At 41.5% G+C, this 17,271-nt stretch overlaps 2 protein-coding genes across 3 annotated transcripts in view; both read right to left on the minus strand.

The window, feature by feature from the left end:
* LOC140923399 (uncharacterized) overlaps positions 1-17,271 on the minus strand; it is a 224,262-nt gene that overhangs the window by 55,823 nt on the left and 151,168 nt on the right. Inside the window, exons 3-5 of the mRNA XM_073373490.1 lie at positions 11,929-11,988; positions 11,558-11,617; positions 6,881-8,689 (exon numbers count right to left, since the gene is read on the minus strand). Of these exons, the coding sequence (XP_073229591.1) occupies positions 6,881-8,594 (1,714 nt within the window). The 5' untranslated portion in view covers positions 8,595-8,689; positions 11,558-11,617; positions 11,929-11,988. The remainder of the gene's footprint in view (positions 1-6,880; positions 8,690-11,557; positions 11,618-11,928; positions 11,989-17,271) is intronic.
* Positions 3,640-17,271, minus strand: part of LOC140923402 (uncharacterized) — a 36,430-nt gene continuing 22,798 nt past the window's right edge. The window contains exon 2 of one of the 2 annotated variants that reach the window (XM_073373493.1): positions 3,640-3,809. The gene's annotated coding sequence lies outside the window, so the exon portion shown is untranslated. The remainder of the gene's footprint in view (positions 3,810-17,271) is intronic. The other variant, XR_012164160.1, reaches the window with a different exon arrangement.

Here is a 17,271-nt window from a genome sequence, read left to right on the forward strand (position 1 = left end):
GAACTTTCGAGCACGCTCCAACTCCTCCACTAACAATGGACCACTTTGACGGTCAGTCCTTCGACATCTGCAGTTGTAAACAAATCGGAAAGAGTAAGCAGTTACTCTAAGAAGTCGTGTTAGGGATGAATACTTGGTTAACGAAATGAACTCTTCTTTTGAAGTTTGAGCTTGCGATGCACTGAACGCTGAAGTCTCTTGTTTCTGCTGGCTGGAGGATTCAAGCTTTGAATTTCCCTTAGGCCACTTTTCTTCAGAAAGGGTTAAAAATACAGGACCATTCAACCATCTACTCTCTGATGTGATAACTGTGACTGGAAGTCCTCTGCTACCATCGTCTGCTGGGTTAAGAGCACCAGGGCAATGATTCCATTGGCTTGGTTCAGTTGTGTCCAGAATCTCCCCAACTCGGTTCGCAATGAAAGCGGGGTGTCGCTTGGATTCACCACGAATCCACTGAAACACAGTGCTACTATCAGTCCACAGGTAGGTAGAATCTATCCTGTAATCATGTTCCTTGATTACCACAGTAGATAACCTCGCACTTAAAACTGCAGCTTGCAGCTCTAGTCTAGGGACGCTCAAAGGTTTCTTGGGAGCTACACGCGTCTTAGCTGTTACAAAGGCACACTTGACAGAACCGTTGGCATAACTGAATCTGAAATAGGCTACAGAACAGAATGCTTGTTCACTTGCATCACCAAACACATGAAGCTGGATAACGGTGGGACTGTCTGAAACATGACGGTAAAATCGAGGGACCAAGAATTCTGATAGACTATCCAGCTCTTTCTGCCATTTGGACCACTCTAAGAGGAACTCTGATGGAGGAGTTCCATCCCAGCCAATACCAAATTCCCACACTTGTTGAAGGAGGAGCTTCGCTCTCACCAGGAATGGAGCCAGGAAACCAATTGGGTCGAACAATGACGCTATCAAACTCAGAATCTTACGTCGCGTGTCTGCCATATCTCTTTTCACCACTTTATAAACAAAACAGTCCAATCTTGTGTCCTAAATGACACCAAGAGCACGTTCCACAGGCATAACAATTTCTTCTTCTACCACCTTGATGGAGGGAGCTCTTTCTGATTCTGGTATACGTTCTATCACCTCTTTCACGTTCGAAACCCACTTGGTCAAGTTGAATCCAGCACGCTTTAGCATCACAACAAGTTGCTGTTGCAGTTCAAGTGCGTCACTTGCCGTCTTTACAGACTTAAAGAAATCATCCATATAAAAATTGCGCTTAACAGCACGAGCAGCAATAGGGTACTGCAGTCCATTGTCCTCTGCCGTCCTTAAAAGGGCATAATTAGAACACGTTGGTGCACACTTAGCCCCAAAGATATGTCGCAGATACTGATAGACTCTAATTTCAGACTCCGGTGATTGGCGCCACAGAAAACGGAGGGCAGCTTGATCCTCTGGTGGGACAGCAACTTGGTTAAACATTGCCTCTATGTCTCCAGAAAGGGCAACTTTTTCTTCTCTGAATCGCATGAAGATTCCAACAAGATTGTTCAACAAGTCAGGTCCACTTACAAGGTGACTGTTCAATGAAGACCCTTGATACTTAGCTGCTGCATCACATACACGTCTGACCTTTCCAGGTTTATTAGGGTTAAGTACGGGATGGTGAGGAAGGTACCACGTACGCTTTGCTTGGTCAGCAGTTTCCTCTTTGGTGAGTCTCTTGATATACCCCTTTTCTAGGTCTGTGTCAATGGTTTTCTTGTAGGCTTCGCCCAACTCAGGATCACGTTGAAGTCTCTTCTCTAGAAGACCAAGTCGGTGAATAGCCACAACACGATTGTCAGGAAGTTGGATGTTTTCGTCCTTCCAAAGCAGCGGAACCTCGTAACGACCTTCTACCTCCTGCGTCCGCTCACCCAGGAACTTCAACACCTTTTCATCTTCGACAGAACGCTGCACATCACAGTCATATCGACATCCAAAGTTCTCGGTCCGCCACCAAGTTTTAACTGTTTCATGAAGCACTTCATCAGGGGTTGCCATATGAACCTTGTAAACAGATTCACCATCTTCAATATAACCAGGTAGACGACCAGTAACAGTCCACCCCAATTTAGTGCGAACACCAACAGGAGAACCTTTCGGTCCATATCGAGTCTCTAGAGGCACAATAAGTTCTGGGACATCACTTCCAAGGAGTAACGCGACTCGAGCTACAGAAACTTCAGTCAACTCTAAGTTTGCAAGGTGTGGCCATTTCTCTTGTAATTCTCTGAAATTCACCCTTCTTTCCGGCACGTTCAGGCGATCAACCACTAGAACTCTGTGCACATCAAACCTTGTACCAAAGTCATTCAACTGACTAACTTGAACATCAACACGCTTAGTCAGCAGCCTTGATGATTTCTGAATTCCATTCAGCAGAACACTTTCCACTGGACCCTCAAGGCCAAGATTTTTTGCAACATCTGTTGCTAGCAGACTGCAAGTACTTCCAGTGTCTAACATTGCATATGTGTTGAAGTATCCCTTTGGCCCATACAGGGTAACAGGCACATTGCATGTACATTGTACACAGCTCCAGACTGTGGTTGGGACGATGAGGATAATGGCGTAACATGACTTGTTTGTACACTTTGCGTAAATCCAGACAGTGGGATTAACTCTAGCGAATCATCCTCAAAATCCCGGAGACGATTAGTTAAAGACTCAGGGTCATTGTAATGATTAAAGTTTCGTACCTTCTCAAGGTTTTCGGCTTCTGCCGCAAGGCGTGCGGCCTCGTCCTTTGCTTCTTGGGTTTTTCTCCTTTCTTTTGCTTCGAATTCAATTCTTTCAGCCTCGTTACGTGCTTGTTCGATCTTGTGTTTTATCTCCAGCTGTTTCGCAAACTCTTTCTTTCGTCGTTCTTCTTCCATTTCTAGCTGTTTTGCCTTTATTTCTGCCGACGCCATTTTGGCGCGAATTTCGGCTACGTGAGAATCTGCTGAGGATTTACTCAGTTTCAGTGAGCTTAACGCGCTATAACTCTCCTCTTTTCTTTCTTCCAGATGTGCTTCAGCTTCTAATTTCGCTTCCTGAACTCTTTCCAGTTCTTCTTCATACCAGTTAAGGGCATTTTCATATTCCTGTTCCGGGAGCATGGCCGACAGTTGATTGTTTAAAACTTGGGCTTCATTGAGCGACTCTTCCAGAATATTTACATAACCACGAATAATAGATTTCCTGCCATATTGCTCAATCGTACCTTGTAATTTCTTTAAGGTATTCGTAATTCTTCGTTTTACCACAGCTCTTTTTGTTTTCACAGTTGCAATTGTTGATCGTTCGGCCGATTCCAGTTCACCATTATCGTTATCATCAGCCATGATTCGCTCGCTTCATTCGCTTGGTTCGCTTTATCCGGCTAGTCAAGGACCAGAAAATTGTTCCCGAAACCAAAAAAATATCCACCAAACCAAAGTAGGAACAATTCTGGACTGTATTAGTTTCCAAATAAGCTTTACAATCGTATACAGGAGACCATCCAAAATTGTACGAGCGAACAAAACTAAGACCAAACCATGTGCTCACATCCGGGTTTTTTACACTTAATCATTTCATTTAAGCGTCACTAAAATGTCTCATTTGAAAATTGAATAAACAGTGTCACGTCCATTTCCGGCTGTAACACAAAGCTTCAAATTATTTATATCAACAGCATATAATTTTCTCTCCTGGATAAAGTGTTCCTATTCTTGTGATGAACGCTCCACTCCGTAATTGCAACAAAAATAGAAACTGACTTCAACTTCAGATAGTTAGGAACTGCTTCACTGCATTCTTCATCATACCTATACAACAAAAACAACAACAGCACAACAACAGCACAAGGTAACGTTAGCAAGCTAACAAAAGAAAATGATAGTGACTTCATCTGGCGAGGCATAACGTTTTGACCATTGACTTCTAAGAGTGCGCTCGATTGATCGTACTCCGGAATAAGAATACGCAAAAGTCTTGTTACGAACCTCTTCTATACCCTAATTTTTGAACAATTTAACGTTTATATAGATCAGAATACTTTATTTCAAGCCGTTTTGTAGTTATTGCAACAGAATCAAAGACAGAACAAGTGATTTCTAGCGAGTTTATTCCATTTATTTTTATTTGAGATGCGGAATACGGTGAATCGAACACGCCCTAAAACTATCAGAGCAAAGGGTCACATTTGGACTCTTAACGTCAACCAATGATTAGACTTATTGCAGATTTAAATAAAGTTACATACCATAAATTCCCTACTAAGCCCCCCTCTCTAATAAGCTCCCCTTTTCAGAAGAAAAAAAAACCTCCCTCTATCTTTCAATCCTCCTCTCAGTATTCTTATATAATAGACGTATCATCGATGTATTAATTTATCACGACTGTAACCCTTTTATGTGGACTAATCATCCGGTATGGTTTATTCACGAGTTGGAAGTTCCGATTTGATTTTGATCCTCGGCTGATCATGACCTCCAACTAGTTCTTTATTGAGAAATGGTACCACAATCTTCGCTTAATTAAAAAATAAGCCCCTCCTTCCTCTCAAACGTTCTTGGAGTGGGGGCAAGCTTATTTTCGTGACGCCGTTATAGTCCATTTTTGGTGTCCGTGAATCGTGATGTACTGAAAAACTGTTCTGTAAATCGTGATTAATTGCGCTCCGTGAAACCCGAACTGCCAAAATCCTCGATTGTTTACACGAACATTGAATATCAATCGAAGAAAATAAATCGTTAATTTTGCTAAAGGACCCTAACTAAAATCTGGTGGCTTTATTTAACTTCACTTTAGAGTTTTTTTTATGTAACTTCACACTTCAGTGCGCTCAGACCCACATACAGCTGGCTTACCTAGGGAATTTATAGCCGCGCAGTGTTTTTAGTAAGGTTCTCAAAACTCTAATTAACTTGCTAAAATACAAAATGGGACTAACGTAACGTTTTTGACCTTTTGTACGACCGCTAGTTTTGAGAAGCGTGAAAACGTGAATATTTGTTACGTGACTCGTTCGGAATGAGGAGCCCCCCCCCCCTCCCCCTGCTCACCTCTTCTTGAAATGACCCGGAGGCTTAATAGAGGATTTACCATATCTGGAGCCTTTCCTAAGCGACCACCTTCCGTAAAATAAGCGACCGTAAATTTGATCTTCGCATTTTAGGTCGTCGCTTACGTCAGGTTCGACTGTAAGTTACAGTGGAACGAACTCATAAGGAGCCACCGACACTTTAAATGTGAAAAAATCCTGACACTTGAAATAAACTTTCTAGTGTTTAACTGTCAAAAGAACTACCAAAGTCAGACTCCTTTGTTGTTGTGAACTTGACCTGTGATTGGCAGATTGACGCTACGTGGCACCGGTTGAGTTCGTTGCTCAATAAAATAGCAAAAATAATTCTTTGTTAAAATTTTTCCTAAAGCACGTAATATGATCCAAGGTTTAAATATATCCCAAAATACCTTGTTTTTTATTGGATGCCCTCAAACTCGAACGTTACGTCGTCACCAATGAGAACAAACGGCGCCCAGTACTTCACTGCGTTAAAGCGGTCAGATTCTCTCATGGATTTCATGGCTTTATTCAGAGCCTCACTGGCACTTCGCCCATGGACTAGTTGTTGGTAGAAAACTTTCATGAACTCCATAGTAGCTTCGTCGTCGATCGCCCACAAGGATACCAGAACAGAGCGAGCACCAGCACCTAAAAATGCCCGTGCAATACCGACCACACCCTCAGATTTGACTTCTCCCCGGGCACTATGACAACAACTGAGTACAACAAGTCTTGCCCTTATCTGCGCCTTTAAAACATCTTTCATAGTTAAGAGATAGTCCTCCCTGGCTGGATTCACGGATGAACGTGTTGTGTTTGGGGCCAAGGCAATTTCTCCTGTTTCCATTTTCCCGTGAGCAGCAATGTGCACCAGAGCAACCGAGGAGATACGTGTTAACACTTCATCTTTTGTTGCCTGCTTTCCAACGAGAGGTTCAGTTTGAAGTATTTTCCCAATCATCTGCACTTCCTTTGCGGCCCACCTTAACTGCTCTAGCCTCATTCCTTCATAAACTACCTCCTGTACCCACGGATCGCCGACGAGGAGAGCGCCAGTCTTGCTGTGCCAATCTGCTGGACAATTTTTGATTAATCGCAGAGTAGAAAGTGAGGGAAGTAGGCGAATTCTAAAAGTTTCGCAGAGGTATTTAGATTTCAAGTCAATGAAAGCAGCATAAGGGGCCAAACAAAGAGGTCCTTGTGGAACAATCACAACCTCATCGCTGTGGAGTAAGTCTCTTATAGGGTCCATAACAACTTTGTAAAATGTTTGTAATGACCTTGTCTCAAAAGATGAGGAATGAGACCTTGGCTTAATGGATCTTTTTTCTGCTGACTTGTTATCGCTAGGGTTCCTTAATGAGCGATCTTCACAGTTAACATCAGCTCTCACACCAATTTTTTCAAGTGCAGTCTCCAGTAGAGACTGAAAATAGGTTTTGACGGAGGTATCGATCTGAGTTTTTCTACTTTTGATTTTGTTTCCTTTCTCGTTCACCCAGAGAACTATTCCTTCCTGGTTAATACCTATAAAAGCTGTATTTGATGGTAGGTAATTAAGAATGTCAAGTGTTGTTGCAGAGAATGCTCCTATTTCTCGAGACAACCCTTTAAACCCATACTTGAACTCCAGAAGATCATTTAAAGCTTGGGCACGTCCATGATCAGCAGTTAAAAGTGCCTCGACGACTTTACCTTGCTTAAACTGTAGCCCCCAGAGCCTCAAATTAGTATTATCATACGTACCCGCAAGACTAATCTTCCATTCGTCCTCAGATATGAGATTTCCCCTGATATAGTCGAAGGCAATGACACTGTTTTTATAACAGTAAATGGCTGTCTGGAAATCTCCAAGATTTTTAAAAGCAATGCCAAGATTACCGTAAGCCCTTCCTTCTCCTGCCCTGTCTCCCACTTCTTTGGAAATTTTGAGGTGTCGTTCATGGTACTCTATGGCTTTCTGGAAATATCCAAGACTGTCATAGGCGTTGCCAAGATTACCGTACGCTTTTCCTTCACCTGCCCTGTCTCCCACTTCTTTGGAAATTTTGAGCTGTCGTTCATGGTACTCTATGGCTTTCTGGAAATCTCCAAGATTTTTAAAAGCAATGCCAAGATTACCGTAAGCCCTTCCTTCTCCTGCCCTGTCTCCCACTTCTTTGGAAATTTTGAGCTTTCGTTCATGGTACTCTATGGCTTTCCGGAAATCTCCAATACTGTCATAGGCGTTGCCAAGATTACAGTACGCCCTTCCTTCTCCTGTCCTGTCTCCCACTTCTTTGGAAATTTTGAGCTGTCGTTCATGGTACTCTATGGCTTTCGGGAAATCTCCAAGACTCTCATAGGCGTTGCCAAGATTACCGTACGCTTTTCCTTCTCCTGCCCTGTCTCCCACTTCTTTGGAAATTTTGAGCTGTCGTTCATGGTACTCTATGGCTTTCTGGAAATCTCCAAGATTTTTAAAAGCAATGCCAAGATTACCGTAAGCCCTTCCTTCTCCTGCCCTGTCTCCCACTTCTTTGGAAATTTTGAGCTTTCGTTCATGGTACTCTATGGCTTTCCGGAAATCTCCAATACTGTCATAGGCGTTGCCAAGATTACAGTACGCCCTTCCTTCTCCTGCCCTGTCTCCCACTTCTTTGGAAATTTTGAGCTGTCGTTCATGGTACTCTATGGCTTTCGGGAAATCTCCAAGACTGTCATAGGCGTTGCCAAGATTACCGTACGCTTTTCCTTCTCCTGCCCTGTCTCTCACTTCTTTGGAAATTTTGAGCTGTCGTTCATGGTACTCTATGGCTTTCTGGAAATCTCCAAGATTTTTAAAAGCAATGCCAAGATTACCGTAAGCCCTTCCTTCTCCTGCCCTGTCTCCCACTTCTTTGGAAATTTTGAGCTTTCGTTCTTGGTACTCTATGGCTTTCCGGAAATCTCCAATACTGTCATAGGCGTTGCCAAGATTACAGTACGCCCTTCCTTCTCCTGTCCTGTCTCCCACTTCTTTGGAAATTTTGAGCTGTCGTTCATGGTACTCTATGGCTTTCTGGAAATCTCCAAGACTGTAATAGGCGTTGCCAAGATTACCGTAAGCTTTTCCTTCTCCTGCCCTGTCTCTCACTTCTTTGGAAATTTTGAGGTGTCGTTCATGGTACTTTATGGCTTTCTGAAAATCTCCAAGATTTTTCAAAGCAATGCCAAGATTACAGTTCGCCCTTCCTTCTCCTGCCCTGTCTCCCACTTCTTTGGAAATTTTGAGCTGTCGTTCATGGTACTCTATGGCTTTCCGGAAATCTCCAATACTGTCATAGGCGTTGCCAAGATTACAGGACGTTTTTCCTTCTCCTGCCTTGTCTCCCACTTCTTTGCAAATTTTGAGGTCTCGTTTATGGTACTCTATGGCTTTCTGGAAATCTTTAAAGTTAACATAGGCGTCGCCAATAGTACTATTCCCTTGTTCTTCTTCTGTCCTCTCCCCAACTTCATCGACAATCTTGTTGGTATTTTCAAGATTACAGGTGGCCTCTGTTTGTCCTTTCGCAGCCATTCCAATAACAAATTGCAGATAAAATCTACGTACTGCTTTTCCAGAAGATAGTTTTAATTGTCACAATTTTTGCTTGCTTTGCTATTTCAGCTCTTCTGAAAAAAAAGTGTAGATATGTTTTTTTTTTCCGTTGATACCATTTCTCGTCATGTAATATAACGTACGATAACGAAAATGAAAAGTAAAATTAAAACATTGAGTAAAAGCTTATTTTTTAGCTCTTTTATTATTCCTTTTTGTCCATGGTCACAGTCGCATTTGGTTTGCCACAAATAGTGATCGTTCTACTTGTTTTTTTATCGTTGTGTCATGTGACTTGATAAACTGGGGTCTTCTCCTAAAAAAGGAAAATGACTTTTTTTTTTGGTGATCAGTGATCGAAATGAAAAAGAAACCAGATTTACCATTGTTTAAACATGGTGTATATTATCTATCTAGTCGTTGTACATTCATCTACCCTCCATTGAAAATACTACAGCTTTTGGCAACAAACTACACATCGGGCCAGAAGGAATATTCGGAAAAGTCAAATTTCGGAAAGTGAACTTATTTCTAAGGTTTAAAATCTCTTGCTAGCGGAATACAAATGTACAGCAAATGAAAAGAATACATATTTCTATACCACCAGTTATTTTAAGGTTGTGGAATTTCAGAAAATTATAATCATGGTTCATATAAAATATGAAATGCCCCCTGACTCCTTGCGCTGCTCGGTGTTAGCTTAAGAACGACGGTCAGGAAAAATCGACAACAATATTAATATCGTAACAGGAGTTAAAAAGTGAATTTGTCCATAGATAGCTTTTAGGTAGATAAGAAACCTAATGTAGATTGTTCCCGCCAGAAGCCTTTTATTTGTGGTTTTCGATGTCGGAGTCTCAGACGACTGCCCTAATGTTTACCTGAAATTCGCCAACATCAACTTTCCTCGTGTGCGCAAAGGAAGGCGCATGGAGAACTACTCGGTATAAAGTGTAAAAACCTGAGGAGTTTTTGTTTTTTTACTTCCTATTTTCCTTAACTAGTATAGCTCTGTTACGTTGACGTCTTTGAATTTCTTTGTGTCCTGTCACTTAGGAAGATTGCAAGTTCTTTTCAAATACACCCGTCCGAGAATGAGTCGGTTTAGAAAGATTTCTGTATACAGCTTGCCCTTATAATTTAACACAAATGATAAATATGACTCTTCTGCACACCCTTTTTTTATGTCGTCACGCAACGCAGACACTAAAAATGGCTGTGTAGCAGACTACTATGAGTACGGACATGTATGCATGATAATGTATCGGTCAAATCGAAGCTTCAACATCCCCCCCCCCGGGCATACCCCGGGCATTTGACACTTTTGCCGTCGCGGGGAGGAGGGAATTTGATTATCAGAGTCTTCCAGGGGGTGGGGAATTTGATCTCCATGCGTTAGAGGTAGGGAATTTGAACTACACCCTCAATTTCATGTGAGCTGTCATGGGGGACGCGGTGTTAGAGGATTTTCGTGGAAAGGATTGTGCCTTTGTGGCCAGTTGGTTACGAGGTTTGTGCCGTATTTGAAGTTAATTAAATTCTAATATTTTTAATATTGGATTCAGGCTTTGAATAAATGAATGTATTAAGTTGTGTTTATAACGAATTACAATGCCTATACCGGCGATTCAAGTGAGCGATGATGCATGTCAGTGAATTTGTCATGATGTAGTAATCTCAACAGGTGGGATTTTTTTTAAAGAACGCTTTGAATGTTGCACGACACACGAAGAAACTCTGAGCCTTCAGTGACCTTGTAGCAGCGATTTCCGCCGCTTTGCACAAGACTTTTGTTCTTAGTAAATACGCTAACAGTGTTTCTCAGTTTTCGTTATATTGAATGCAGATCGTTTGCTGTATTAATAAAGATTTTGTTCCACAACCGAAGACCACTGGAAGACGTCTCTGCCCTCCTTCTGTCATTTATGTGCCTGTGAAATGTCCCCGGGGTGGGGGCATTTGATCACCTGAATGGACCCTAGTGTGGGGCATTTAAACGGAATTTTGGCCCGGGTAGCGGGGAATTTGAACAATTATTTTCAAAAAGTCAAATGCCCGGGGGGGGGGGGATGTTGAAGCTTCGATTTGACCGATACGTAAATCAGTGAAAGTGCTGAGATGAAATCCTATATGATGGGTTCTATTGCTGAAAAAGTCCCCTGCGAACTGAAAGATCATAGACAATCCGGCTTATTAAAAAGAGACATACTTTGGTAAAAGTTTCCGCGAGATAAATGACCAAAAGTGACGTAAGTGCTTCCAGAAATAGCTCTCGAAATGCAGCCACCCAATGAAAATTTGAAAATAATAAAGCATATGAGGGATTAGCCTGAGGGAGTAAAAACGGCTCGAAGCAATCGTCTGTAATTTCGGATAATGAGGGTTCAAATTAGATCTAATATACAGTTATGTCTTTTGGTTATAAGCTTTCCTTGTCAGCCAGATGTTTCTCTCACTGTTCGTATCCCACGACAGAACTCTCGCCTGCTACTATTTTTGCAACCGTTTACCTGCTGCGAAGCCATACGTCACGTGATTAGTGTCGAATCTCATGACCGTCAATCCGGGTAGCAATGAAATCAGCATTAATAAAGGTAGCAGCTCAACAGAGGTTTAATTTCCCATTCTTTTCTACTAGTATTTCGGGGCATTGATTACTGGCCGCTTAATGGTGGATGGCTTCTTAATAGGTGGCCACTTAATGGAGGTTCAACTATACAGAGTGGGATGATAACCATGTATGTATAATAAATCAGTGAAAGGGCTGAGACGAAATCCTACATGATGGGTACTATCGATGAAAAAGTCCCCTGCGAACTGAAAGATCATAGACAACACGGCCTTATTAAACAGAGACATACTTTGACAAACGTTTCCGCGAGATAAATGACCAAATGCCGTTCTAAGGTAACTAGGAACTGTGCAGTTCTAGTAATGCCTACCTCAGTTATAAATTCCCAATTAGTCTTGATAGTTCGCTTGAATTGTCACGACGAAAAAGTCTGCGAGAAAATTGTATTTTGCAAAACAAGTTTAAGTTCAGGTTCAACTGTATACAGAGTGGAATGATAACCATGTATGCATAATAAATCAGAATAAATCAGTGAAAGGGCTGAGAGGAATTCGAAATCCTACATGATGGGATGGGAAAAAGTCCCCTGCGAACTGAACGATCATATACAACACGGCCTTATTAAACAGAGACATGCTTTGACAAAAGTTTCCGCGAGGTAAATAACGAAATGCGCACCGTTCTAAGGTAAAGGAACCGAGGAGTTCTAGTATATTAAACTTCAGCTAATGCAATGCCTACCTCAGTCATAAATTCCCGAGGAGTCTTGTTAGTTCGCTTGATTTGTCACGACCAAAAAGTCTACGAGGAGAGCAAATCAAGTCAGTATAAAAGTCAATTGTATTTTCCTTCACAATAAAACCGGACTTGCACACAACTTACCTTAAAGAGACAATCAACCCTTCTACCAAGAAGCAATTAATCCTATGGGATTTTTCCCTTCCTTTAGCTTTCAGTTTCATTTTGATCAAATTACGTCAACTACAGTGACGTAAGTGCTTTCATAAATAGCTCCCAAGATGCAGCCACTTCGCTGATCGCTTGGATATTCTAAATAAAGTTAGAATACTTTCAAACGATGAGAAAAAGGGATTTTGCAGAAAGTTTTAGAAACTGTTGTGACAGTCGGGCATTTCTGCTGGGCATATAGCCACAGCGTTATTGATGGAATCTTCCACTGAGGAAGTTGGTCTGATACTTCCTGTTTTTCTCCGAACACTGCCGGATATACTTCGTGATGAGTGGAGGATGCCTATATACCGAGCCAAGACTCGACACAGGACTCGAGAATTTTTCGCTTTCCCGCTATTCTCACCTCCTGCAAGTCACATGACCATTAAGGGCCTGTTTAGAAGGAGATGGGTTACCCTTGTGCTAGGTTTACCCGATTAGGCGGGTTAAAGTTAGGTCTTGTTTACAAGCAAATTTTACAAGTAGAGTTACCCTATCACACGGGTCAACTTTACCAGCTTTACTGACGTGTTTCGTCATGGGTGACATTCTTTTAGTAACGTCCAAGATTTGAAATAAAACTTGAAGTTCTCTATGGAAAACACCAGCCTAGTCCCCAGGCGTTTTCGGCTCGGCTGGGAAAACACTTTTATTTCACAAAAACACGGGAAAATATTATCATCGTATGCAGAAAATACTTTACATTGTTCAGATGTTTATAATTTAGCTCAGAAATTGAATAACTCCGTTCAAATTGTCAAGATTACTGGTCACGCATGACAGAGGAAAGTTGTCCCGGTTAGGCGACTTTTCCCTAGCAGAGCGTTTACAAGGCATGTAAGGTAACCCTCTTGCTAGGGTAACCCTAACGCTCAGGTAGGGTTACCCTAGCGCTAGGGTAACTCTACCTGTCTTGAAAACAGGTCGACTAAAAAGAGAAGAAATATGCGAGTGCTAGGGTAACCCTCTTGCTAGGGTAACCCCAGCACCAGGGTTACCCACCCTCTTTGTAAACAGGGCCTAACAGGAAGGTTTTCGAGGGTTAGGGTTAGTGTTAGGTAGGGTTAGGGTTAGGTTTTACTTGTTTATTTATTATTTTTATTTATTTTCTTTGTGGTTACAAAAAAGTTAGAAAAGTCCCAACTGCAGTCCTGGCTCGAAGTCCTGGCTTTGATGTTAGTTTTTATTATATACATACTGAGAAATACTCACCAAAATTTTTATCTCGACTTTTACCATTCAAGTTTACTGTTATGACTCATAAATCTAATATTTTTATAACTGATATACACTTACACAGCGACTGTCACAGACAGCATGGTGCCTTCGTTTTGCTCTTATGGGACTAGGGAATCTACGAATTTTTTATGAAAAACGTATGCTGAGCAGCCTGGATTTCACAGGCCGTCAGAGCGTTGTGTAAATCCTTGTATTAACGTCTTACACAGAGCGAACTCATGTGCAATGGCTTGATAGAAACGCTGGTATCCAGAAACTACAGCTTCATACAACTGACTATACCGTTATAATGTAGTTTTTTTATCTGACGAGTGATTTATGTATCGGTCAAATCGAAGCTTCGACATGCCCCCCCCGGGCATTTGACTTTTTTGAAAATTATTGTTCAAATTCCCCCCTACCCGGGTCAAAATGCCGTTCAAATGCCCCACACTGGGGTCCATGCCCCCACCCAGGGGACATTTCACAGGCACAAAAATGACAGAAGGACGGCGGAAACGCCTTCAGTTGACGAACAAAATCTGTATAAATATAACAAAAACTGAGAAACACTGTTAGCGTATTTACTACGAACAAAAGTCTCGTGCAAAGCGGCGGAAATCGCTGCTACAAGGTCACTGAATGCTCAGCTTTTCTTTCTCATGCAACATACAAAGCGTTCTATAAAAAAGATCCCACCTATTGAGATTACTGCATCATGACCATTTCACTGGCATGCATCATCGCTCACCTTATTAATTAACATACTTGCAGTAGGTCAAAGTAGTTGACCTGAGCTTTTTATTTTGTTTTATTTTACGTTGTTGTATTGATTCGCCACTATAGGTATTGTATTTCATTGTAAACACAACAGTAAAATACATTCATACATTCAAAGCCTGAATCCAATATTAAAAATTTTAAATTTAAATACTTCAAATACGCCACAAAGCTTGTTTAAGCCCTTTCCTCCTAACCAATTGGCCACAAAGGCACAATCTTTTCCACGAAAATCCTCTAACACCGCGTCCCCTATAGCTCGCTACGCCAAAGATTTTACATGAAATCGAGGGTGCAGTTCAAATTCCCAACCCCTAAAGCATGGGGATCAAATTCCCCACCCACTGGAAGACTCTGATAATCAAATTCCCTCCTCCCCGGGACGGCAAAGGTGTCAAATGCCCGGGGTATGCCCGGGGGGGGCATGTTGAAGCTTCGATTTGACCGATACATTATGAGCATTTTAAATTTGAGGAATGATCAAAACATAGGAAAATATAAAAATATTGCGGAATGGCGTTTACTCCTAGCAAAAAAAGTCCAAGTGAACACTGCATGAGTATGTTGTGGGAAGGAGGTGATTTATAAATGTGAACTGCATAGCACAGTTAAGTGAACGTACAGCAAAAAATGTTTTACCAAGTTTACAACATTAGGTGCAGCTAGTTGACTAATCAGACTTGAAAAGCATTGTCACGGCCTGCTAGTGAAGGGCTTCAAAAATGTCTGATGTCGATCTATTCAAAAAAAAAAAGTCGCTGAGTTTTTCATGTCTTCTTCAAAAATATCGGAGCTAAAAACTCGTCTGTGTATAGACTGTAAAGTCACATATCGTAATATACTTTGTTTTCAGAAGAGTTATTAATCAATTTCTAATTTTGTCTTGCCTTCTCTTGTTTAGGCAACCTACCCACCAAAAGATGTTGTCATTCTGGTATCCTGGGCACCAGAGATTATTGTCTTGCGTGTGGCGGGAATCTTCCGTGTCGGCCAAAGGCCGAAGATACGAGCGGCAGAGCCGCGAGAAAAAAACTCTTTTTGCGCGTGGCACTATGAATGAAGACATGACAGAAACCGGAAACCGAGGAAGAAGTCTCTGGCAAACAGGGAATCATTCTGGTTTTAGTGAAATAGCGGGCCCGACCTTTCCATGATTTTTTTTCTTTGGGTTTCACTTTGAATGAATTTTTTGGGGGGACATTTTCCCTTGCATGATTTTTTTTTTGTTTCTTCCCCACCTCCCCGTCCCCCCTCACTTTTCTAATAGTCCGTCCTTTATCAAATAGGTGGTTTTCATGCAATCTCGGGAGACACAAATAACAATGGTGAAATGAACAAATGCTGGTGGACACATGACAAAGCGAGATAATGAGCGATCTTTTGTTTACCGTCCACCAGCATGGCGGCGATGACGTAACGTGAAAACCACCTATAGAGCCAAATAAACATGAGGAAAAATTGCAACGTGGTCTACCTGTGGTATCTCACACTATGACAATATGGAAGGGAAGGAACTGTATTTTGCTTTTGCCTCAAATCTAAGTGAAAGAAAAATGAAAGAACGTGGAGCAAAATTCACTTCTCGTGAGAGCGCAGTGCTTCGCGGATATCGCTTTGTCTTCAACACCAACTGGAAAGATGATGGTTTTGGTTACGCTAATATCACCCCAGACGAAGGTTCCGCGGTTCATGGCGCTTTATACATCTGCGAGAAGGGAAGCATGTGTAAAATGGATCACGAGCACATTCATGCAGGCAATCGTTTCCACCGAGTGATCGTTAAAGTGGAAAAGAGAAACGGGGAAGTTGTAGATGCGATTGCGTACGAAGCGAATAAGGAATGTGTCAAAGGTGGGTTGAAGCCAAGCGAAATTTATCTCAATGAAATACTTGAAGGGGGAGATCTTCTTCCAAAGGAGTACGCAGCATACTTACGAAACTTGAAGGGTTAAGAATAAAAGGAGATAAATGAGGACAAAAGGAGAACACAAAAGACTTCGCAGAAAGAACGAAATCAGCAGTTGGGTGCCACACACACCTTCATTTGGTTGTCACGCAACCTTTCCCGTGCTTGTCACGCGAACATCCTACTACGCAACGACCCCAAAGAACAAAGAAACCAAAAAACAGGGAGTACGCCTGCCTATTTGCCCAGGATGTGCCACATAAGAGTAATACTTTGCATAAATAAAAGACTGATCTCTGAGTGGCAAAGTCTAGAATAGGATGATATGAGAAAAAAAAAATGGATAAATAAGTTGCATTTTTCTTAGTTTTTCTGACATGAAATAAAGTTTATCCCAATTTTCATTGTAAGGAACTCTTTAATACTTAGTATTACACTTTTTGTGTTTACTGTGTTACACCCACTGAGGGTAATATTAATATTGTAATCCAGACAACAGCCTTGTGGGAAAGTTTCTGAGGATCCAAATAACAGTTGGGTAGGGCTGGTACTAGTAAGATTTCAAGTTGCTGGGTATATGCAATTTATAGTAGGTGGTGGGGAATTAAACAATTAGCTAGGAAGATTGGTGGGTTTTCTTTTTTTTTGTTCCTTATAAAAGTAGCCGGTGATCATGCTCATAGTAGGAGGCCATGGCAGAAATCCCTGGCCCCCAGCCCTTGGTGCCAGTCCTGAGTAAGGGCAAGCTTCTTAACAACAATATCCTCATCCTTAAGACTGGTTTCTTTTAAGGCTAGAGGCTGGAAAATCCTGAAGTACTGGACTGATTGCTAAACAATGCACAAGTACACCTTGGCTAGGGATAATAATCAAAATTAATAATAACAATAATATTATAATCACCTGTTGATTAACTTTAATTTAAGTAATATATAAATTACGAGTGTGAAGGCTTCATCGGGGTATCCGAACACCGAGAAACAAATAAAAGCATGAGGCTGAAGGCCGAGTGCTGTTATTGTTTAGAGGTGTCTGAATACCCCGACGAAGCGTGAGTTTTTGGTATAGCTTCTTAAATGAGTGGCTGACTATTTTATTATTCATTATTGTTGTTGCAATTAATTTATTAAACAATAGCTATAGAATGTGGTAAGAACCGTTTGGATGGAATGTGTCATTTGAGAATCATCCAACTTAATTTAGTGTTTATCATAATTTATTCAGTTTGT

This window comes from Porites lutea, chromosome 13 (genome assembly GCF_958299795.1).
Source record: "Porites lutea chromosome 13, jaPorLute2.1, whole genome shotgun sequence".
In the NCBI taxonomy this organism is placed as follows: Eukaryota; Metazoa; Cnidaria; class Anthozoa; order Scleractinia; family Poritidae; genus Porites; species Porites lutea.